General features: G+C 38.6%; 4 protein-coding genes across 4 annotated transcripts; 3 read left to right on the forward strand and 1 right to left on the reverse strand.

The window, feature by feature from the left end:
* Nucleotides 1-372: 372 nt before the first annotated feature.
* On the forward strand, nucleotides 373-4,002 carry LOC307015896 (Golgi apparatus membrane protein TVP23 homolog B). Its single transcript, XM_079644845.1, has 7 exons — nucleotides 373-460; nucleotides 663-730; nucleotides 813-957; nucleotides 2,422-2,511; nucleotides 3,002-3,127; nucleotides 3,220-3,348; nucleotides 3,430-4,002. Exons 1-7 carry the CDS (start codon nucleotides 449-451, stop codon nucleotides 3,454-3,456), a joined length of 597 nt encoding a protein of 198 aa, XP_079500971.1. The 5' UTR covers nucleotides 373-448; the 3' UTR covers nucleotides 3,457-4,002.
* Nucleotides 4,003-4,220: 218 nt separating this feature from the next.
* LOC307016140 (5-hydroxytryptamine receptor 3B-like) lies at nucleotides 4,221-7,791 on the reverse strand. Its single transcript, XM_079645173.1, has 8 exons — nucleotides 7,715-7,791; nucleotides 7,489-7,628; nucleotides 7,190-7,242; nucleotides 6,763-6,932; nucleotides 6,223-6,338; nucleotides 5,881-6,091; nucleotides 5,658-5,789; nucleotides 4,221-5,519 (listed from the first exon to the last, which is right to left on the reverse strand). The coding sequence occupies exons 1-8, from the start codon at nucleotides 7,770-7,772 to the stop codon at nucleotides 5,263-5,265; spliced, it is 1,137 nt and encodes a 378-aa protein (XP_079501299.1). The 5' UTR covers nucleotides 7,773-7,791; the 3' UTR covers nucleotides 4,221-5,262.
* A 2,692-nt stretch (nucleotides 7,792-10,483) lies between these two features.
* LOC307014535 (inward rectifier potassium channel 16-like) lies at nucleotides 10,484-14,812 on the forward strand. Its single transcript, XM_079642516.1, has 2 exons — nucleotides 10,484-10,755; nucleotides 13,512-14,812. Exon 2 carries the CDS (start codon nucleotides 13,538-13,540, stop codon nucleotides 14,678-14,680), a length of 1,143 nt encoding a protein of 380 aa, XP_079498642.1. The 5' UTR covers nucleotides 10,484-10,755; nucleotides 13,512-13,537; the 3' UTR covers nucleotides 14,681-14,812.
* Nucleotides 14,813-15,592: 780 nt separating this feature from the next.
* On the forward strand, nucleotides 15,593-21,227 carry LOC307016608 (inward rectifier potassium channel 2-like). The gene is made up of 2 exons (XM_079645783.1): nucleotides 15,593-15,735; nucleotides 17,905-21,227. Exon 2 carries the CDS (start codon nucleotides 18,153-18,155, stop codon nucleotides 19,473-19,475), a length of 1,323 nt encoding a protein of 440 aa, XP_079501909.1. The 5' UTR covers nucleotides 15,593-15,735; nucleotides 17,905-18,152; the 3' UTR covers nucleotides 19,476-21,227.
* Nucleotides 21,228-23,130: the final 1,903 nt, after the last annotated feature.

Consider the following 23,130-nt stretch of genomic DNA (forward strand, 5'->3'; position numbering starts at 1 on the left):
ATAAATTTGACTATACAAGGATAATGAAACTAATTGCAAGTTGCAACCTTGAAATTATTCATTTTGCACTAAATTAACAGTATACTGTTATAGCTGATATATGTGTTACCTTATTGTGGCTACTACTGTGGCATTTAAAGTAGGCCTATAGGCTTTTTAAAAAAAAAGATATTTCAAACGTGTTAGTTCATGTAGTTTAAAACGTTTTGAAATACGTGCCAGTAGCTGTGGATTATCCAAGAAATACTAAGCACAGTCACTTGATTGAACGCACCCAACAAATGCTCTCTAAAGAAGAGCTTGAAATAAAAGCCTTACCCTTTTGAGCGGATATGTTAGGTTTACCTTTGAGTCAGGCATATTAAAAGCCACACCTCCCTCCTTTGGGTCCTTAGCACACGGACTTGTTTACTACACGTCACCAGGAAATACATCCCGGAGAATCAACATGCTAAGACAGGTGATCCATCCTAATGTAGTATTTCGGGATAACTTAATAACTATATTTATTTGAGTATGGTATACCATTAGTTGACATGTTATACCTTAACATGTATGTATCTTTGGATTGAAACTATAATTTAAACGAAATGAAAACGTTATACATGTATTTGACAAATTAGCATTAGCGTTAACCTACTAATGTTTTCTCATGTTTTTAGGACTCCCAAGACGCTCCGCTTTTTGGTGAAGATGACGGTAACACGTTGGTTAGAAAGTCCAACATAAGGTGCTTCTTTTTGTCGTTATAGCTTAAAATTAACTATCTTGTTTTGATCATTGTTTTTCAAAGAATCAAATCTGTGTTTCAGACATCCGGTGGTCTCCTTCTTTCATCTCTTCTTCCGAACAAGTGCCATCTTGGTTTACTTACTGTGTGACATGTTCAGCAGTCGGTTCATTGCCTGTATGGTCACCATCATCCTCCTGCTGTCATGTGACTTCTGGACCGTCAAGGTGAGCAGGTCAGGTGACATAGGATAATTTATATTCTATGGACTTAATCCAAAAATCTGCTCCTAACGTCTATTCCTTGACCTTTGAGTGAAACGTCACGGGGTTAAGGGATAGTGGATAGGAGAATTCAAAAGGATTTAGGAGAAGAGACAGCGCTACTTTAGAGAATCCGACTGCACTTTCACTATCCGACCTGTTTATGATTCGCCAGTGGACGTCATGAATGTGCGTCTGCTGCTGTGGGGAAACTATGGAAACTACAGTTTTCTATACAGCGGACTACAACATGGATGTATAATAAGAACGAGGGACTACTGTAAACTCATCTAGAGACTGCACCATGCTCTGACGCTGTTGCTTTATGCTTATGAACGTGGACAACAGAGAAACATATTCTTCATGACCAAAGTTGGAATTGAAATAAAAAAGGAAAGTGAAACTTATGCTCGTCACCCTCTCACTCCGGTCCACATTAATACAAATGATCCCAATACGTATGAACAATGAAAATATCTTTTAAAATCAATACAAATGTATTTATTATAAACGTTAGTCCTTAACATCTATCACTGTGTATATCACCATTCAAACATCTTTTAAAAGTTGAACAACCCCCACACAGCTCAGTGAAGACTGTTAAATGTTGACTTTATTTGATCATTTCAGTAAAAACTAACGTTCATATTTCTGTGGTAAGTTACCAAATATGTCTTAAAATGCTTAATAAGCACCGTAACTTTCATGATATAATTTCTCGGTCATAATCAGTTGTTTCCGTGAACAGCAGACTGTTGTGTGACGGCAAATGCTGCGGCTGCAAGGCATTGTGGGGCAGCATTTTCTCCTCTCCTTTCGTAAAGGGAGGTCCAGTGGTTCCTAAGCTAAATAAGGTTATAAAGGAAGTTTGAAACCTCCTTTCCTTTCATCTAGAGAATTCAAACGGCACTTATCATGGCTGCCACTGAGGGACTTCCGGGTCATTTCACTCCGTTAGGAAGGTTCCTAAGCTAAATGGACTATTCGACTGCAGCCCTAGTAATGTTTTTGTTTCCTACACAACACCTTGTTGGCGGCACATTTAGGGCTGCAGTCATTGTTTTCAGTTCCAAATATTTCGCAAGAATATTTCCTCGAATCATCAATGAATCATTTAGTAAGAAGTTCCTGTTCCTGTTATTCAATTCATCATCACATGAAAAAAAGTATTACATCCCTACAATAAATCAGCTGTGAGGAGCATGTTTGGCTTTTTCTTAAAAATTATATTAAAACAATTCGTTTGATTTTTCAAATTGTTGCATGTACATTTTTTCAACACACAACAGAAGTTACATACTTAGTATTTTTTATTTCGTTTTGTCCCATGTTCAAACTGGGGGTTGTTTTTTGAAAATCTGCGTGTGTTATGTTTATCAAATCAAAGTACCAGGCTTTCATTAACAGATGGATCCCCTTTTTTTCCAGAATATATCTGGCAGATTGTTGGTGGGCCTGCGGTGGTGGAATCAAGTGGATGAAGATGGAAAGAGCCACTGGGTATTTGAGTCACGAAAGGTAAGCAGATACATTTCTAGAATGCCTTGCAGGAATATGCACTGGGCTTTTTTTCAACTCAAGAAGAAGAATGATCTTTTCCAAAGAAAGGTTTTTCTTCTGAAAGACAGACACATTTATAAAAAACGAATCCCTTGTGAGCCAAACGGCCTCATCATGTTTCTTTTTGATTAGAACCAAAGTCCCTAGAAAGTAATACATATCTGAATATGAGGATCTTCACACACGTTGACTGCATTCTTGTATGTGCACCTAAAGTTTCACAGGCAAGCTAAATAAACCTTACAGCATGTTCTAAGTATCAGTGTAACATTTGCTCTCCTTTTAACGGTATAATGTAGCTGCATGACCTGATTGAACAATCAAACAGTGTAACATAGAAGTGAAGACAAATGTCACAATGGGGACATCGGACACGATTTTTGTAAGATTATGACGGTTTTGTATCTTGGAATTCATCACACAAAGTCTTGTTTATCTTTCTCGATAGACACAAAGTCTGAACACAACAAGCGGTGCTGAGTCACGGATCTTCTGGCTCGGACTCATCGTGTGCCCTCTCTTTTGGATCGTTTTCGTTTTCAGCACCATTTTCTCTCTCAAGATTAAATGGCTGGTCAGTTCAGTGTTGCTTTTTAAGTTAATGTGGATTTAAATTGCATCCTATTTATTGTGGCGGTATATCTCATTCCTCTTTGTGCCCCACAGGCTGTAGTAATCATGGGCTTGGTTTTACAAGGGGCCAACCTGTACGGCTATGTCAGATGCAAGGTGGGCGGGAAGTCCAACCTGAGAAACATGGCAAAGAACTATTTCACCGTTGAGATTTTTAAACAGGTATGTGAAGAGTAATCATACTTCCCTTCATACAGTTTTGCCTTAATGACATGATAACTTTTTACATTTCTTTCACTAAAGGCAATGAAGAAAACAGAGGGACCTTGAAGTTGAACAGAATGAGTGACAACCCGTCTGCAAAATGAAGAACGCATGACTTGATACTTGATTCTTGTTGGTCTTTTTTGAGGTTATATGGGTTTTTATAATTTCTTTCAAGTTTTTGATGAATCAGATTTTGTATGTGTTGTTTCCTCCAAGTGCATTGATCGATTCAGGAATAATTGCCAAACATTTTCTAAAGAAATCCAATAGTTGCTTTTGAGAATACATTCATACAGTAGTTTATGCAGAGATCAGAAGTGTTATAATCTTTATTGAGGTAATGTAATTGTGAAATTGAAGCACTAGCATCACTGGCACAATCCTGAATAAGCTTTATTTTATTTTTAGAGAAGTTAAGAAGATTGTGTTTAAATAATTATTCCTGAGAGGATTTGGAACGAAGCAATACTTTAGGTATTTGTTATCTAAAACTGGATTTTGGAGCTAAAAGTTATTTAACTGCTATATGTTGTTTCAAGAAGCTTTATTTTGTTAAGGCTGCTATATTGTGGTGGATGATGGGGAGAAGTTTATAAAGTGTTGGTCTGATTTTGTACAAACCTTTCTGGGAAACTGTTGTTAATACATACATAAATACATATTATACTAAAAATATCTCTGGATGGAAATGTAATGAACTAATGGCTCACTATTCCTGTCATCAGGCATTCAACAATTCTGTATGTGTAATTCTTAATGAAAGGAATAGAGGTTAAAATGTCAACAGGTCCAAGTAGGAAAACCTCAGCAGATACAAAGTGCAGTGCCCCCTGCAGTGACGGCTTTAACCAGTAGGTGGCAACAAAGTGCCATTTCCTCTATCTTTACTTTGCATTTAACATATTTGTATAGAAAGGCATTATACTACAACCACTTCATTCCAATACAAATTAATGCCACGCACAGTGGCGACTGGTCATTAGGGGCACAGCCACACCTAGTGTCAGCAGAAAGTATTACAAATAATGATTACCAAAAAATGCAATTTTTTTTATATAAAATATATTTTAAGATGATGTTTAATCATCTGATTCGTCTGTACATTGCTGTTTTAGTCTGTCTTCTTCTAATTAGTGTCTATAGTGTGTGCCTATTGAGCTGTTTAGAGCTATGTGGGACAAGTAATAGAGATTTTTGTCCAGAAGGGTAGGCAAATGGACTTCATCTTCAAGTCAAGGTTAGACTGCAATTTTATTGAAAATGGGATCTTACTAAGAGAGAACAATTCAATATTTAAATGATAAAATTAAATTTTTTGGGTAACCTTTTGTTGAACTGTCTGTTTAAAATTAATTGAAGCATCAGACAAAAAAATCTTTTGAAAATAATATTAGATTTTGATTTAGGTCAAAATATAATATTTGTAAACCTGAATGGTCAGTGCCAGTGCCTCACTGCAGAAGCTTATAGACATCTAAGTTGTTTGTGCCCCACCACTTTTGTACATATAAAAACGCCACTGGCCACACTGTCTTAATCATCATTGAGAAATCCTAGAGTAAAATCTCCTGTTTATGAGGGCTGAAGGAACATGGTCTTGTCATGTGTGCAGATGTTAGTTTTATATATGATTCCATACACGATGTGACTCAAAATGATTCAGGAGTGAAGTATGACATTCCTTTATTTGTATGATTTTCAGAAATATGTTCATGCACATCTTCATAATTGAGAGTATACATCTGCAGTATTTGACATATAGTGAGCTAAACAAGTTTTATAAATGTAAGCTGAGATTGGCATCAATCGTTGCCTTTATATCCTGAACTTTGTGCGCTCAGTTTGTTATAGTATCAACATGCATTTTTATTAATACCAGAATTCAAAATGGTTAACCACACATCTATACTTTACCATAACAGTTATCATGCCAATAAAGTACACAGTTCCGCCTATTGAATAGAACCAGAAAAATGCCTTGTCCAAATTGTTGGCAAGCTTCAAATGTCTGTCCTTTTTCAGTGTGTCTGCGTCAACAGCCTCCAGGAAGTTGACCACCCTTTTCAGCATTCTACCATCCTCCTCTGGGCTGCTAATCTGAACCACACTAACGTCAGCTTCTACTTCTGTAGGGAGTGAAGCCGCAATGAGAGCAGGTTATATAATGTTTCATCAAAAATAAGGACTTTGTAAGCGTCAAAATCCCCCACTCAATAACAAAACAGAGAAGTCCTTTAAAGGCCAGGTCATTCTGTCCCTGTTACCTGTGTTGTCGGGGACTGTCCCTTTGGAGCCGCAGCAGAATACGATACCACCGTCTCTGGCCAAGCGTGTCAGCACCAGGGACACCAGCATGCTAAACACCAGGAGCACCAGACAAATGCAGAAGTGGGTTCCTGCAGCAAAGACGAGGTTGTTAGTGACTCAAATGATGCTGCTGCTGTGTATCTATTTGGTTTGTGTCTGTCTGCATGTGAGCTGACTTACGGATGATGGGGCTGCAAGAGCTGTCTCCAGGAAGTATATCGTTGAGGATGTTGAGGAACACGGTGAAGCTGAGCACCAGCGTGACCTTGAAACCGTTGCGTTCACCACCTTCCAGCGGCAGAGCAAAGCTGACCATATCAGCCAAGAGGATCAGAAGACTGGGCATCAGTAATGTTACAAAGGGGTTGGTAGGTTTGATACTTAAATTCACCTGAGGGACATGGCAGAAAAAAGGCCACATTACAATAGAGAAAGGCTACTGTATTACCACTTTTGCACCAATAAGGTGAATTCTTACCTATGATAAGTCTAAATGACCATGCTACACGTTCATGAACTTACTAGGATGTATTGACGGATATCACTTATATTCTGAAGTTCCACAGATTCAGTTTGCCAGTCTCCCTGGCTACCATCAGCATTATAAACTTTGTCTATTATCAGGTTAGAACCACAACCTGAAAGAAAGAAAAGGGTACTCTATTGATTTCAACCCTATACCGCTGACAGATTCATGATATGCAGTTTTAAAAAAAAAAATCAAAATCAGTGCAGCAGAACCAGATATATAGTCCTTTTTATTCCATCTCTAATTCTGGCAAAACCTGGCGCCTACATTACCCGCATTTAAAAAACATCTGAGTAAACTAATGTGGCCTAATTTTACGATGATCAAATCATCAAAATTATGAAGATGCCTTAATAACTGGAAATTCATCAAGATAAGACCCAAAAAAACAACAGCGCAGTCACTTGAGACAAAAATGTTTATCAAAATCTTCTTCAGAATAATCACAGATATGTTGATTGCTGAGTAAAATAGGTGCTTACCATCGAGTTAGTGATACAAAAAAAACCATAATATTTGTTTTCATAACATACCATCATCGGACGACGATTGTATGGCGACTGGACAAGAATCAAAAGCGAATGGATAGTTGAAGAGGTTGACTTCACAGTTCACCTCTGTGTTAATGATCACAGAGTGCTTCAGTGTGCCATCACTCAGTACCACCAGATCCTTGGATCCGTGCTTCATAGTTGATACTATTCTGTACAGGTTAAAGACAATAGATGTGAATATCAAGAGGTCCATTAATTACATGTGTTGGAATTGTATCATGAACCTTACCCATTTGCTATAAGGATCTCTGGGGTCCAGACTTTTCCAACTGGCAGGACCACGTCTCCATAATTGTATTCTGATGTGTTCCATTGCAACTCAGGATCGAACCATTCCTGTAGTTTCAAATCAAATTGAATGTGGTTAAAACATTTATTTATTTTGTATCCATCTGTAAATATCTACAAACGTACAATGTGTGCTTGCAGACGACTGATGAGGCGCAGATCCTTTGTGTTCTGTTAAAAAAAAGTCAAAATCATTGGATGCTGATGGAAATTAGACCTGTTTGCTTCTGTCTCAAATTATTGCTGAGATTAATAACAGTTTGTAATGTATGTTCTTTTTTCCTGATCAAATTACATTTTCAACAAATATTCAGTAGGTACAGCAACATCACACGATAAATGAGTATTTCTCTTTATGTTAACAGGTCTAAAAAGAGAAACAAGGTTCTCAGATAGCGGCACAAAACAGATACTCACAACTGCCAGAGTCTGGTACTCAATGAACGGCACTATGATCACATGGCTGCAGTCATCAGTCTGTGGCTGTGATAGAAGGCCTTTTTTGATCAACATTTCAGCCAGACATCGGCGAGTTGTGCAGACTGCATCTCCACATCCTAAAGTAGAAAGAAAAACAAAGCATTAAATATACATGAATACTGCCTTTAGTGTACTACCAATATAAACCCTTCGTTACACTTACCTACTGTTAGTAAACTCAGTAAGAAGAGAGCTTTCCAGTTTCTCACAAATCTTAACATTTCTGAAAATAAGACTTGACATATGATTGATAACTGCAGACTGACTGATGGCTGTTTGCCACCCTGACATGACACTTAAATAGGCTGGACTGTGACGTTTTACAACTTATCGGCACCACCGTGTAAGCAGGACAATATGGTCGTCTCATGTTCAGCGCATCCCGCAGTGATCCTGTGTAAATAGACAGAACACAAGTGCAATTACACTGTTTACCTGCCAGCACACATAAGTCAAGCTCCAGCTGCTTTTTGTCATTATATCGTGCCATCCTGTATTTCAATGGGACTTTATATTTAACGTGGGAGTCCACCACAAAGACAGGTTTCAGTGTATTCCAGGAAGATCATTACACAGAATGACTTTTGTTTTGACAGCTGCTAATGAATCCCTTACTTTTGACAATACGAAACCCATAATCACTAGGATATATGAAGTTAATTAGAATCTTTATTACAAAAAACTGCACTGCCACAACATTTATTTATGTCTTACATGATGAGGTTGTCATCTGCAATAATATACGATTTAACATATTTATAAAACAATGTTATTCTTAAAATAAAAGTTACAATTTCATAGTAGTTAGAGGATATATTTTGGTATTAATCTATTTTTTTTACAACATTAAATAACTATGATGATTTAAAGTGCTAAAATAAGGGTCAGTACACAGTGTCTCTTAAAACTATTAAATATAAAATGTATCTCAGATTTGTAGGCATGCTCTTTTAATAAAAAAGCCCCAAAAGGTTTATCACATGACTGTATTACTGGCTTATTTCTTATGTGTTTCTGCTTTATTTCTGTGTATAAATAGTATTTCTCAAAATCGTATTACCAAACGTGACTTTTGTACATTTTAATGGCCATGTGTATAATCGGGCATACATATATTAAACCTTTCATACAAGTTTTAGGAATGTGGTTTTATTTAAATGATTGGACCACTTGACCAACAGGTGCTTTATTTAGAATATTTTACATTTGTGTCATATCAGATTGATCTGATCAATATCAGTCAGCGCTGAGGTTATCACCGCCTGGTCTCGAATACGTGCCTCCCAGGGTCATCCTGCGTGTTGGACTTGCATTGTTCTTATTGTCTCTTATTCAGGTTTTACTGAGAAAATACAGCAGCCTCTCGTCTCTCTTTGTTTGGCACCCAGGTTCAAAACACATTCTTTGAATTCTTGACTCCTATCTTTAAATCAGTGTTCTTTCCCCACACAAAGCCCTCTACCATAAAACTAAGCTCACTATGTCCCCGCCAACATGTCGTTGCTTTTTAATTGGTACTTTATTCATTGAAATTATGGCTGTTTTTATTTACATTTTTTGACATGTCGTAGCGTGTATTGTTTATAATACGACTAATTTAGTGATTTATCTTATATCCAATAAGTTCATAGATACAGGTATCATGTAGATAGAGGTATATACATCATGTAAAAAACATATTTTGTGTCTTTACATTTTGTCAGTTTATTTGGTACACCTGTGCAATTGTGAGTTAACACACCTGTCTAATAGGCCAATCCGGGGTCAGCAACCTAATGCATTTAGACATGTGGACATGGTGATCTGCTGAAGTTTAAACCAATCATCAGAATGGAGGAGAAACTTGTTTAGGTTTCCTGAATGTAGCATAGTTGGTAGTGCCAGACAGGCTGGTTTGAAGTTTTTAACAGTTTTATTTTTCATGCATACAGTCTCTAGAATTTGCAGAGAATGGCCTTATAAAAGAAAATATATAGTGAGATCACATTGGCTGGTAAGAGATTTGCTTTAAAGGGCCCTCTTGCCCAAATAAAGTGCCCTGATACAACCAATGAAGAGGTTACAAATAACTAATAGAATGTCTGCACACACACACACACACACACACACACACACACACACACACACACACACACACACACACACACACACACACACACATACACACACACACACACACACACACACACACACACACACACACAAAGACACACACACACACACACACACGCACGCACTCACGCACGCACGCACGCACGCACGCACACACACACACACACACACACACACACAGTTATATTTTTTTGCATTGTCAGTTGTGCCCCATGTAATCATGGTCGTGACCCACTTAATTAAATACAGAATTAAACAAATTGAAATGTTGGATGATATTGTAATTTCTCGTAAGAAGTCACATGGTGTGGACAGTTAAATCAATTGAACATCGATATACTGTACTGTTTCACAGTTTATGGTTTTGTTATGTGCTGCGCTAAAGGAAGTGAAATTCTCTTAGTGTGAACTGCTCTTTCCAGGTTATCTCTCAGAGGAATGTCTCTTATCTCTGTCTTCACACATCATCTTAAACAACCAATATGTAATGAATCAGGTAGGTTTCAAAGGACAGCCTAGTTTTGTTTTCAAAATTAAAACATGACCCCTATGTTCTATTTTTAAAACCAGAACACGGTTGTTTGGGTGTTGTGGACCTCTGTCCATCGTCAGATTATGACTGCAATAAATGTGTTGAAGGTTAGTGTTTCCTGGCGGCTCTGGTGTGATCTCTCTTGTCTTATCAGAAATGCATCTCCAGCTGATGAAGCAAAGGTTAACTTTCTGTCTAATGAATCATAGAAATCACTAAAATATTACAAATCATCAACATGTGCCTTCAATATTTTGTAAAGACTTATAACGCAATACCAATTTCAACATCTAGAGACCGTTGAAGGGCATTTATGTTTTTTTCCTGAGGAACCTCTAAAATATTCCATAGACCATAAATTATTTCAGATTGTCCAATAAGGTTTAAGAGGGAAGGGATTGCTGTGATATCAGAACCAAATGGGACTTTGCCACAGAGCCAGCCCACAAACATTGGTAACAGACTGACCCTGCAGGTTAATTTCACTGTGGCAACACATCGCTTATACCTCGACTGATGGGCTTCTGTGGCACCGGACAACTCTGATTTCTGCTTTGCAAGTAAGATGACTTTTACAATTTACCTTGTGTGCTTTTACAAAAACTATCTATAAAGAATTATGACATGAATGCAATTTACTAGTGTCTATGCTGAGGAAAAAGTGCTTTTTGTTTTTTAAAGCACTTTCAGAATTCTTGTTGTAAGAATACTCAAATATTTGTAAAATGGTTTAAATTGTCACAAATGCAGCTGCATAGGTGCACAAATTCCACAGACTAATACTCCATAATATTAGCAACAGCCAAGCGAGATAGAAGGGAAATAATTAACTACAAGTTGTAAAAGTTAAACATTATAACTCATTTAAAACAAACAGCAATTATTAAGTACTGCCAAGCTTGAACTGAAGAGACGTCTTGGAATTTAAAAGGACATCGGAGAATTGATTTTCGTTTTTAAATATTTTATATTTTTTCTATTAACCTAATGTTTGTGAATTCCTGTTAAATACGGGGAAACATCAACATGTGTTGTTATATAAACTGCATTGATTGGAAGTTGTTTGAGGATTAACCCTCATAACACAAACTATTTCCAGGCAATACGGTGAGAGTTATACAAGAAAACATGAGGTGTTCTTTAGGAACTAAGACATTTCATTCTGGTTTGAGATTCAAGCTTAGGTACAGATTGCTCTTATATAGGCTACCAAAGATTGTAGTGGCAAAGTCTCTCAGTGTAATCACAAAATGGCTCAAAAAAGAGTTTGAAAGGTGAAGGAAAAAGGTTAAATTGATCTAAAAAAGGCAGTGAAATATGTAAAAAGAGGTTAAGAAATTGAGAATAACAAAAGCACACAGCAAGGCTATCGGAAATGTTCCCGAAATATATATATATTTGGAACCACCATACCTTAATAACATAGGCTTGCCTTATAACCTACACTTGTCCTTCTCCATGGACTGCTGTGTAGAAATCAACAGTCTGTAAGTAACTGTGACACGGCTGCTTATTCACCTGCTTACAAATGAGTGGTAACCATATACCATCACCACCTGCTACAAAAGCATTGTGACACAACAATGAATGACAATGTTAAATATATCTGTAGTCTAATTATAGTTATATGCTTTATTGAAACACTCAAGTTGTGTCACTATGTTTGTTTTGTCTTCTTCAATTATTTCTTAAGAGAGTGGAAAACAGCAAAATCTTATTTAGATTAACATTTGCCTGACCGAAAGTAAGGATGTGTTGTAAGCCATTTATCATAAACTGAGATAAAGACCAGCTACATGTTCTCAACTGAGTCAATTAAGCAGTAAAATTTCTAGATGAAAGTCGAACTGACTTCTTGGACGGAATAATATCTCTTTAAAAACACATTGATCTGTGAGTGGGTTAACAAGCTGAAACTTGATAGCGTGCCTTTCATCAGTGACAACTTAAGCAAATGTCCGATTACAAGTCTCGAAGTACAGTATACGGTATAAGAAAGTGATAAAAATGTACTGACAATACAACATAATGTGTGTTTTATGTTCTATCGAGTAAAATAGGGGTGTGGTTAAAGTCTGACATCTGAGGAAGCATTTGGAGGTGATAGCTATTAGAGGTGGTTGGAGGATAATACTTGACCCCCCTTAGAACATAAATAGAGGTCACATTTTGCTTAATTAACCAAGACACACTTTCTTGGAATTATATTACTTGAGCACTTTTGCATGCATGTTTGGCAACAAAAAAGTCCCATTACTTTTTTAGATTTTTCTAAAATTAGTCAGTTTAAGACTTTTTAAAAGGTTGTGTCTCCTTTGCCAATATGTTTTGGGTCACAAACAAAGAGATAAGAAAAACCCATTAAAAGAGGTAACTCTCTGTGGTAAACAGTAAATATTGTCGGATGGTCATCAAATCAAATCAAATCAGGTTTTATTTATATAGCACATTTTAAAAACGATTTTTGGTCGAGCCAAAGTGCTGTACATGCAAATAATAAATAACACATTACTACAATCGCAAACAGAAGACAATAAATTACAACAGCAAATATAAAAATCAAACACAGGGAAATGTCATGAGTCGTGCTCCGCTCTGACTAGAAGGCCAGGGAGAAGAAGTGAGTCTTTAGTATTGATTAAAAAAAAACTAGGGTCTGGGCCGACCTCACATGCAGGCAGAGTGTTTGGTCATGACCAAATCTATATGTAAAAGAGTGTCTAAAAGAAAACGAAATTATTGTTATTTTGTATGTTTAAGTCAACAAAAAAAACACAAAACAATATACATAGTGTATAGAAATCAAAATCAACACTTATTGTCATTCATTTAAAAAGAAAAAAACATGCTTTTTATAATTTAGTTTAAGCTTTTAATTTAATAGGTTTTTTTGGATAATTGAAAATGCTTATTTTATGTTATGTTGATTATTAAAAAATATATTTTAACAAGCTGAATAAAAACAAAACCTCTGCATGGTAACATGTGGCCCTAATGCAGACATTAAAGTGTTTATAGAGCAGCTTGCAGTCTTGACAATATCCAGGCCGTAATGGTAAATAATCAACCAGTAAAGAAATGTTGATCTTGAAGTACATTTTTCACACCCTGAGCTGGGCACTGCTCAAGTCGCTTGCTTCTGACAGCCCGAGGCACGGTGTGACCTCGGTTGCTCACTCAATCATGAAGGATTCAGCTGAACAAACAAATCTGAGAAAATGTACCATTTAAGTCACATGTAATGGGCAAAATGCATTCACTCCAGCTCCTTTGTCATCCTAACATGCATTTCCTCCTTCCATTTTTCTTCATACAGGAGTCTGAGAGGCAGTTTTATTCAAAATGAGCACAGAGAGGAGTGAGCAAGTCATCATTGATACCAACTTCACCACAATCCACACACTGGGCAGGAAAAATGAGGGCAGGCGGCTGCGCTACATGCAGAAAGATGGCAGGTTCCCAGTGGTTTTCCAGAAGGCCCCTGGATACTGGACCCCATACCTCATGGACATCTTCACCACCCTTGTGGAGATCCGCTGGAGGGTGACGCTCCTGGGTTTCTCTCTGTCTTACATTCTATCTTGGCTTTTTTTTGGTCTCTGTTATTGGCTCATTGCGAAAGTACACGGTGACATTGACGATGTATCTAACAGTCCCTGCGTGGAAAACGTGCGTGGCTTCACTGGAGCCTTTATGTTCTCAATGGAGACCCAGGCGACGATTGGCTACGGCTTTAGGGGGATGACTGAGAACTGTATGGTGGCAATTATTTTGGTGACGGTTCAAGATGTATTCAGCTGCCTCCTGGATACCATCGTCATTGGCATTGTTATTGCTAAAATGGCCTCCGCTCGTAAGAGAGCTCAGACGGTTGGTTTCAGCAGCTGTGCGGTGGTCAACCTGCGGGACGGGGTTCTGTGTCTGTCATGGCGACTTGGGGACTTCAGGGGAAATCACATACTGGAGGGTGTCGTCAAGGCCATGTTAGTCCGCTATATGAAACAGCCAGGGGGATCTGTTGGGATGTCATACCAGGACGTGTACATCCAGGATCGAGACATTGTCCTCGCCACTCCAGCCACCATTGTCCACAAGCTGGAGCCTGGCAGTCCCCTCTACAGCATGGGCCCTGACGACCTGCTGGGGGAAGACTTTGAGCTTGTGGTGTCTTTCACCTACAACGGTGACTCTACGGGGATGCTCCACCAGTCTCGAACCTCCTATACACCAGCAGACATCCGCTGGGGCCAGCGCTTCCAGGACATGCTGAAACTGGGCAAGAAGCACTACAAGGTGGACTACGCTCTGTTCAATGTGACCACGTGGGTTCCTGTGCCACTGCTCAGTGCAGAGGAGTTGGACAGGAGGGGACGTCCTGTAGAGGGCAGTCTGTCCCGCGGTCCTCTCGTTGCATTGGCCAAGAGGAACACTTGCAGAAAGAATACTCACAACACTGGAGAGGTGATGCAGCAAACCTGTTTGTGATTAAAAATAGGATGATTGGTGATGGACAGTGTGATAAGGTGTGCTCTTGTAAATATATTTATATGTGAATTTATAGACATTGGTTATAATCTGTTTTGAATGGTTGAGATGAATAAAATGCAATACCACAAATGTAATTTGTTGACATTCATAAAAAATGTTCTGGTTGAGTAAATACGTTCTCGATGACTGACTTTCCAAAAACACAAAAAATCCAAAATTAACATAATGATACATACCATAGTATAATAATTTATAATAACAATAAATACACGAATAATCAGTAAGTCAGCTTTATACTTTAACACAAAATATATCAATCTTTCAAATAACCTGGAACACAAACAAAAGCTGCCTTTTAAACTCAGAAACATGAATTATAATAATAACAATGTCACCACATTATGTGATGCCAGCCCTTGGTTGTCCTATTTAAAGATATACATCGCCACCTTGTGTTCACCGAGTGCACTCAAAAGCACTCTAGCAGTGATGCTTATTTTAGAAAGTCACAGATTTCACATATAGGATTTACTCCACAATGACCAAAATATTTTTCTATTCTCAGACAGTATCTATAGGACAAAAACGAATTATCAAGTTAATACTTTGAATCCTTTCACAAATGTATACAGTGTGTTTTTTAGCGGCTTTGGAGATGCCCTGTTCTCAATCTGACGTTTGTTTCCTGTTAAATCAACGTCATGGTTTTAGAGAAAAGTGGGTTTGACTCTTCCTGTCATACACCCAGACCGATAATGTAAAACCACCATGTGGGCTCAGACCCTCTAACAGGCGCTGCACATTTTAATTGGTCGCTACAGTGATATGGGCGGGGATAGGCACACGTGTTTTTAAAGTATGTCTATGCAACGAGAAACATCTACTTCAGTATTGCTGGAGAGGGTTATGGCAGAATTTGCATCGCCAGACGGGAAGCTATGTAAACCTAATAAAAGAACAGCAAGAATAAAAGGGACGCAGTGTGCATGTGTGGAGCATATGGGACCCATAACAACAAGGACGCGGACAATTTGCAACGCAATGGCCAACAGGTAGGTGTAATAGGCAGGGCATATTTATAATTAACTCATAAAGTGATGTTGTCTGAAAAATAAATCTGCTCTGCATAATTTATGTGAAACCTCACTTCAAACGGTAAAGTAAATTGATGTCCTGTAATAATTTCAATTACGGGGAAATACAGTTATGTATTATTAACAATATCTGCATGTATTATCATTATTATTATTATTATTATTATTATTATTATTATTATTGTGGTTATTACAAATTTGTTTTGCTTCTTCTACTATTGGAGATTGCAGGATGTAGATGACGTGATCTGTATCGCTGACTTCCTTTGATTTAACTAAAGTATATAATACTATACTGATCTTGTTGTGTACAACAAATCTAAATATGACTTTAAGGTATATGTAAAATTACAGCAAAAAACGAAATAGTATTCTCTCTTAAAAGTATTAGTGTTGTAAAGGTTTAAAACAAAAAATGCTGTCTGTTGAAAGATTGGTCATAGTTATTGATTGGTGTAATGAAAAATGGAGCAGCTTTATGTAACCAGTTTCCATCTGCCTCAGCTGTTAGCTCTAATTGAGAACACACGCAAAACAAACAATCACAAGTTTTGCCTCCTCTGGCCTTGAACTATCATAAGGTACCAACCTGCAGCAACAAGGGATGTTATATAGTGAGCACATATGAGATTAGTGACCAAAAAGCCATTTGCATTGAGAGGAGAAGAGAGTGACATAAGTGCGTGTAGTGTGAGCTCAGTGTCAGTGCATCAACACCACGAAAGGTAGAGATTGATTTGCAATGGGGGTCAGCTGTGTTTAAAATGTGTCCACTGTTTAATCCAGGCTGCTTAAAATATGAATCACACACTTTTGAAGGATCTTTAGCATTGTAGCCTAAACTGTGTGCATCATAGACTTTCGTTAAGTCTGCCTTGTTCCAGTAATATAATACAAAATACTGAAACAAAACAAAAAGGTCACTAAATAGAAAGTACGCTCATTATTGAAACTGGATATCGTCCTTCTAATAAGGACATCATTTATATCATTACTGGGGAAAGCATTTCATAATAAGTAATTAAAAACATGCAGAAATAAGATAATGGTACATGTTCTATCATACAATTACTGTATGAATGGTGCCTCATATTCCCAATAGTGTGCGTGACAGGTTGCTATTTGTAGTCGACCCAGCAGTGAGATCATTACTTGAGAAAAACAAAGATGATGCTGGTGGGGGATTTAGCACCAACCCTGCAAATCTTATCCTACATGACTTCTGATCACTTTCAGAGTCGTTCACTAAATGAAATGACTGTTTCCTGTGTTGACACCTGAACTCTACTGTATACTATAAAATTAAATCATTGATCATGTATTAAGAATATCTACTGAAAAGTTCCTGTCGACTAAATGGATCTTTTCACTTTGACACAACAGTGACTCTTCGATGAGACAGTGTCAAAGTGGAGTTATTTTGGCACTAGCAGAGCATGTCTGGCTGACCATGGCCCTTTGTAGCCTGTGGTGGTGCATTTTAATGGACCTCTCACAACACACAAACCAAGTCAATAGCTTTTTTAATTTAGTTGTCCTTGTGGCTCTATTACATATGATGGAAGGTTATTGTCGCTTTCGGAGAAATAGACCCATCCTCTCTGAAATGCAGCGGGAATCATTCAATCTCCTCCATGATTTAGTTTATTTATCAAACTGTAGTTGTGAATAAACAGTTGCTATGTGTATTCTTCTCGTGTTGCTTTCTCACTTCTTTGGTACAGAGTTTTGAGACACATCTGCAAAGAGCTACAACATGTCTTTGTTTCAGTGGCTCAATAGATTAACATGATTACATGATGTAATTTGATTCAGCTCCCCGTGGTCTGAACTGCCTACTTAATACTTACGTTTAGCAAGGAACACATCCTATCCTACTTTGGCAGCTATCAAAGTGCTTGAATAATATAGTTAATCTACTTGTAATGCACGACGCATTCCCTGTGCTTTCTGACTGCACCACACACATTTGTATATCGTCAGTGTAGGTAAGAATAGCACAGATAACTATGAGTGTGCAGTGCATTATTTAGACGGCAGGTAACCACACACCCACATGCACTGATCTTTGCTCTGGTTCCTGCTGATTACTTTAAAGCGTTTTTTCTCTCTTGTTAATTTCCGCAGCCCACTTCACTGATGAGGTCCAAAGCAGCCATCAGATAGGAGTGACCTGCCCTCACCAAAGGTGCACAACCCGCCTGCAGCAGCACGGACCTGCCCTCCATTGGTCCCCTTAGGGTCTAGTCCTGTTGTCCACATTTTCTTCTTGAGTTTGTCCCCAGGATCATTCAAAACTGTTTCTCCAACGCTTCTACCAAAAACTTAGACTGTTTTCCAAAGCAGATTCGGCCCAGCCCTCCCAGGCGGAAGTCATGGGGAGTGTGCGAAGCCACCGTTACAGCATCGTCTCCTCTGAGGAAGACGGCATGAAGCTGGCCACTATTGCCGTACCAAATGGCTATGGAAACGGAAATGTCAAAAAGGTGCACACAGCGCACCACCAACAGAGCCGCTTTGTCAGGAAGGATGGCCACTGCAATGTGCAGTTTATCAATATGAGTGAGAAAGGCCAGCGGTACCTGGCAGATATCTTCACTACCTGCGTGGACGTCCGCTGGCGCTGGATGGTGCTCATATTCTGCCTTTCTTTCCTGCTGTCATGGTTGTTCTTTGGCTTTATCTTCTGGTTAGTGGCCCTCTGTTACGGGGATTTAAACAATTCGACTCAGATGTGTGTTTCCAATGTGGACAGCTTTACCGCTGCCTTCTTGTTCTCAGTGGAGACCCAAACCACTATTGGCTATGGATATCGCTATGTGACGGAGGAGTGCCCCATTGCGGTCTTTATGGTCGTCTTCCAAAGCATTGTGGGATGCATCATCGACGCTTTCATCATCGGTGCTGTCATGGCCAAGATGGCCAAACCCAAAAAGAGGAATGAAACCCTGGTGTTCAGCCATTATGCTACAGTGGCCATGAGGGATGGTAAACCTTGCTTGATGTGGCGCGTGGCGAACCTTAGGAAGAGTCACCTGGTGGAGGCGCATGTCAGGGCCCAGCTGCTCAAGTCCCGCACCACCGCAGAGGGAGAGTTCATCCCTCTGGATCAGGTAGACATTGACATAGGCTTCGATAGTGGCATCGACAGAATCTTCCTGGTATCTCCAATCACCATCGTCCATGAGATTGATGAGGACAGCCCATTCTATGATATGAGCAAACAGGAGTTGGAGACGTCAGAGTTTGAGATTGTGGTGATTCTGGAGGGCATGGTTGAGGCTACAGCCATGACCACTCAGTGTCGGAGCTCTTACTTGGCCAGCGAGATCCTCTGGGGCTATCGCTTTGAGCCAGTGCTCTTTGAAGAAAAGAACTACTACAAAGTGGACTACTCTCGATTTGAAAACACGTATGAGGTGCCCAGCACACCCCACTGTAGTGCAAGAGAACTAGCCGAGAGGAAATCCAGCGCCTCCAACTCGACGAGGAACTCCTTTTGCTACGAGAACGAGGTGGCTCTCGAAAAAGTTGAGATGGAGGAGGAGTTCGAGGAGGAGGATGAAATCAGGGAGATAAAGGCTGTTGAGGTATGTGCACTTGATGACACAAATACAGATGTGGTGTCAGACTCTGAGTGCAATCTGGACTCTTTGCCCTTAGAATCAAGGCCTTTGACAGCAGAATCTGAAATATGACTGCAGGGATAAAGAACGGTTAAAAACTACCACATGGTATTTTAAAACTTTTACATTTTACCCTGTTGGCTGTTGTTTGTTATGCATGACGGTTTGTTAAAGACTGTGTCTTGGGTAAAAAAGTTCTCTATGCAGAAGCTCACGGACACAACACCATGGGAATCCAGAGGTGGTATATTGTTTATGATGAAACTGGTGATAAATGACCTGCTTGGATGGATCTAAAGGGATGAAATGGGTTAGATGCCTTCAGTGACACACTGTGCAGTGTACCCTTCTTAAAGAGGTTTAGTAAAATAGCCAGTTGCTCATATAAAATTACCATAATTTAATGGGAAATACAGTTCATCATTCTAAAGGGCATATTTTTCCTGGGTATAATAGATATTATTAGTAGCCTAAAAGTCACACAAGGTTGTGACTTCATAAACAAAAATATAGATCAAAATTAACATTTGAACCTGGAACGTTGACTCTTAAATGACAACCTTCCTCCATATTTGATTTTGTCATTTCACTTAAATAATCTTGTTTCAATGGCTACTAAAAATATGTTGACCCATTAAACCACCTGCACAAAGGCCGCTGTTTGTTAATGAGCTGGTCTCTTAGCAAAGTATAATAACAGTTATCTTCCATGTGGTCTTGCATGGCGTTACTCTCATTGCGTGACACAGGAAAAACAAATAGCTCACACATGGCAAGTCTCCAAAGTTCACTTATTTATTTCACCTAAGGAGCCATGTACTGTGCGAGCTATTTATTCGTTTTTCATTGTGTCCTCACCCTCAACTCATCACCTACCCTGTTGTGCAAGTACACTCCTATTTGCATGAAAGAGCACACTCTTCTCCTCAGCCCATCACATTGTCTAAGTATAGCATCTCTTGCAACGTGTGCCTTAACAAAAGTCTCAGTCCTGGTGGAGACACACACTGCAATAGATGTCACAGGAAGAATAGGCAATAAGAAGAGATTCACTGTGAAATGTAATGCCACTCCTTAAGGTCTTTGCTGGACTTCATGTTCTTATGTGCAATACAGGTCGTGGAAGAGCATTACAGGAAGCTCAATCGTGAGCTGAGGTTATGAATGTTGATGATAAGTGCTGCTAAGTTACATATTGTATGTTTAGATGGAAATCTAGGAGCCAAAATGTATTATTTGTAATTTAAAGTATCGGTTTTGAAGATTGCAGATGCAGCCTATAATGTTATTGCTAGATGTAGACAAGCATGATTCTGTCAGTGGGTTTTCCAAAGCTTTAGTGCATTTTTATTCCTGACAAGAGAATTCCCCCAACTTCAGCAGAAATTGTTTTAATAACCAAAGCCAAATGTGTACATACATATATGAGACAACAACTGTAAAGTAATCTGTTAGCGGATGCTGACCTAAAAACTGTAGCTTTTGCTCATCGAACAGTGGTTGGTCGTTGAAGCATTGCATTAATTGAGATGCTGCTGACATAGTCTGTTTTATTTAAAATCAATGAGTTTGGTTTGGAAGTGGTCCAGAATTTGGACATTGTAGTTTCCCCTCACACCTAACCACCGCAGGTCTTGTGAAGTTATTTGTCTGAATGGACCTCTGCTGATTAATGGTACAGTCAAAAATAATGCAGCACACTTGACTTCCGTCTTACAGGAGATTGAGCTACAATGCTTGAACTCTTATTGTGACACATTCATGCTTGGATTACATTTCCACCTCTAAATTATGGAAATCATTCAATTAAAAATGTTGATCTGATCTCACATGGACACCTCTCCTGTCTTAGGTCTTTATTTTTCTATCAAGGTCCTACTACCTTCCTGCACAAACCAGAGGCTGTACAGGCTTTTTTTTTAATCTTTTGTAAATAAACACTGTATAATTATATTGCAGTTGGTGAAAACAGTTTATGTCCTTTTTTCAATAAAAATGTGAAAAAAATCATTAAAAATGATTGTGAATTAATTGTTAAAAAAGTACGATTCAGTGGATGATACTTTGTGTATGACCTGTATATGTATTGTTAATGATTAGACTCCCTTAAGCAATGCATCTAATTTTGACCCAAAATCGGTGACATCTGGAGGCTGGCTCGACTGTTTTAGATGTGCTCCACTAATTGTTGTTATCTGTCAGAGCTCACCCCATCATTAGCTCTATTTCACCAAACTGAACCACTCCATTTCTGTGAAGTCCCATCGAAAACCCCTAGTATATCAGTCGGCTACGCTGGAAGTATTTTCTTTTTGTAATGGCAATGAAAACAATGCCTTCACTCCATTTTTGTAAACTGTAGAAAATAAATGATTTCTAAACTACAGAGACATTTAGAAATAAGCGTGGGTTTATATTGTAGAACTAATATTTTTCAAAGCCACAAATAAACAATAGGAGTCATCATCCTGTCCTGAACATGTATTTGTTAATTCAATGTATTATTTCTTTCTTAGATTTCCAAAATAGATGAAAAAAAGGGGATCTCTCTACCACATGGACACACATATTGCGTAATACACACAGGACCCAGCCAGCATTGTAAGGTCCATCACTTTTGGAATTCAGCATAAATATGCACAAAATGGGATCAACATAGTTGTATCAGAAGTGATGGTTGGGTTTGCACTATAACACATCTGTCAGCAAATTTAGTTAGTTTCCATCCACGGCTGCATTATGCCACCATGAGACGTAGTCGAGGGATCTATTGATCAGACACGTCCGAAGGGAGGCAGTGAGCCGATTTGATTTGGTTCTACATAGGAAGTGGGAGCTGCCTCTGGGCTTTTTCCACATTAGCCAATGAAACTGCTACAAAGCTCCGGCTTTGGGTGAAAATTAGGACTGTCCCTTTTCTGTTGAGAAATTCTGGAACCTCTGAAATTATGTTTTACTCAACATTTAACTGTGTGTCCTGTTTGTGCCCGGTGCCCTGTTCCAAAGAAATTGACAGCCAGCGTTGGCCAGAGAAATCCCGTCAATGATGCCGATGTCGCCTCTCTGACTAAATCCCCCATCTATTAACAACAGGCTAATCAAGTTGACCTTCAGATCAGAGGAATGCATATAAACATACAAAATGCGACAGCAGAGCAAAGAAACATAAGGTTAGGATCCGGAAGGAAAACAGGTATAGGCAAGAATATGATCTCAACAAAGATAAAAGTAAAAGTGTAGCATTTGTATTCTTTTACCCTTTGTAAAAGCTCAGAAACACCCCTGGTTTATCTCAGGGACTGACACTTAGAGAAAGTTTGTACACATCATTTTAGAAGTGTTAAAACACACAGTCATATTTATCGCTCAGGAGGAAGTGTGTCTAGTCTGGACAAAGTCTTTCCTGTACATATTTAGAAAGGGTATTATATCAGAAAAAAATATCTGGGACACATTCACAGACTGCAACAGTATAAATAGCTGGAACTTTATGGGCTTGGCCTAAATGCATGTCTAGTGCTGTGTTCAGAAAAAAACATGTGTCAAATGAAAGAGTGTAATGAAGGTTTTCAGTCATTTAAACAATTTATACAATTTGGTGTATAAGTAAGTGAACGTTTTTAACATGACGAAGCTGCAGCATACACAGCTTTATCCTGTCATCATAGACTTGGTTCTCAACCGTTATAGATGTGACGTCTCTGTTACTCAGCCTCTGCATTTTTTG

The sequence above is a fragment of the Notothenia rossii genome (assembly GCF_949606895.1).
Source record: "Notothenia rossii genome assembly, chromosome: 8".
Classification (NCBI taxonomy): domain Eukaryota; kingdom Metazoa; phylum Chordata; class Actinopteri; order Perciformes; family Nototheniidae; genus Notothenia; species Notothenia rossii.

What these genes read in the sequence shown, in the direction of transcription:
- LOC307015896 (XM_079644845.1), top strand. An exon ending in CTCTCAAGATTAAATGGCTG is followed by an intron (nt 3,128 to 3,219) that starts GTCAGTTCAGTG and finishes TGTGCCCCACAG; the next exon opens with GCTGTAGTAATCATGGGCTT. An exon ending in CCGTTGAGATTTTTAAACAG is followed by an intron (nt 3,349 to 3,429) that starts GTATGTGAAGAG and finishes CTTTCACTAAAG; the next exon opens with GCAATGAAGAAAACAGAGGG.
- LOC307016140 (XM_079645173.1), bottom strand. Translation starts at nt 7,772, where the DNA reads ATGTTAAGATTTGTGAGAAACTGGAAAGCTCTCTTCTTACTGAGTTTA. An exon ending in ACAATCGTCGTCCGATGATG is followed by an intron (nt 6,339 to 6,762) that starts GTATGTTATGAA and finishes TCTTTCTTTCAG; the next exon opens with GTTGTGGTTCTAACCTGATA. An exon ending in ATATCCGTCAATACATCCTA is followed by an intron (nt 6,092 to 6,222) that starts GTAAGTTCATGA and finishes CATGTCCCTCAG; the next exon opens with GTGAATTTAAGTATCAAACC.
- LOC307014535 (XM_079642516.1), top strand. Translation starts at nt 13,538, where the DNA reads ATGAGCACAGAGAGGAGTGAGCAAGTCATCATTGATACCAACTTCACC.
- LOC307016608 (XM_079645783.1), top strand. Translation starts at nt 18,153, where the DNA reads ATGGGGAGTGTGCGAAGCCACCGTTACAGCATCGTCTCCTCTGAGGAA.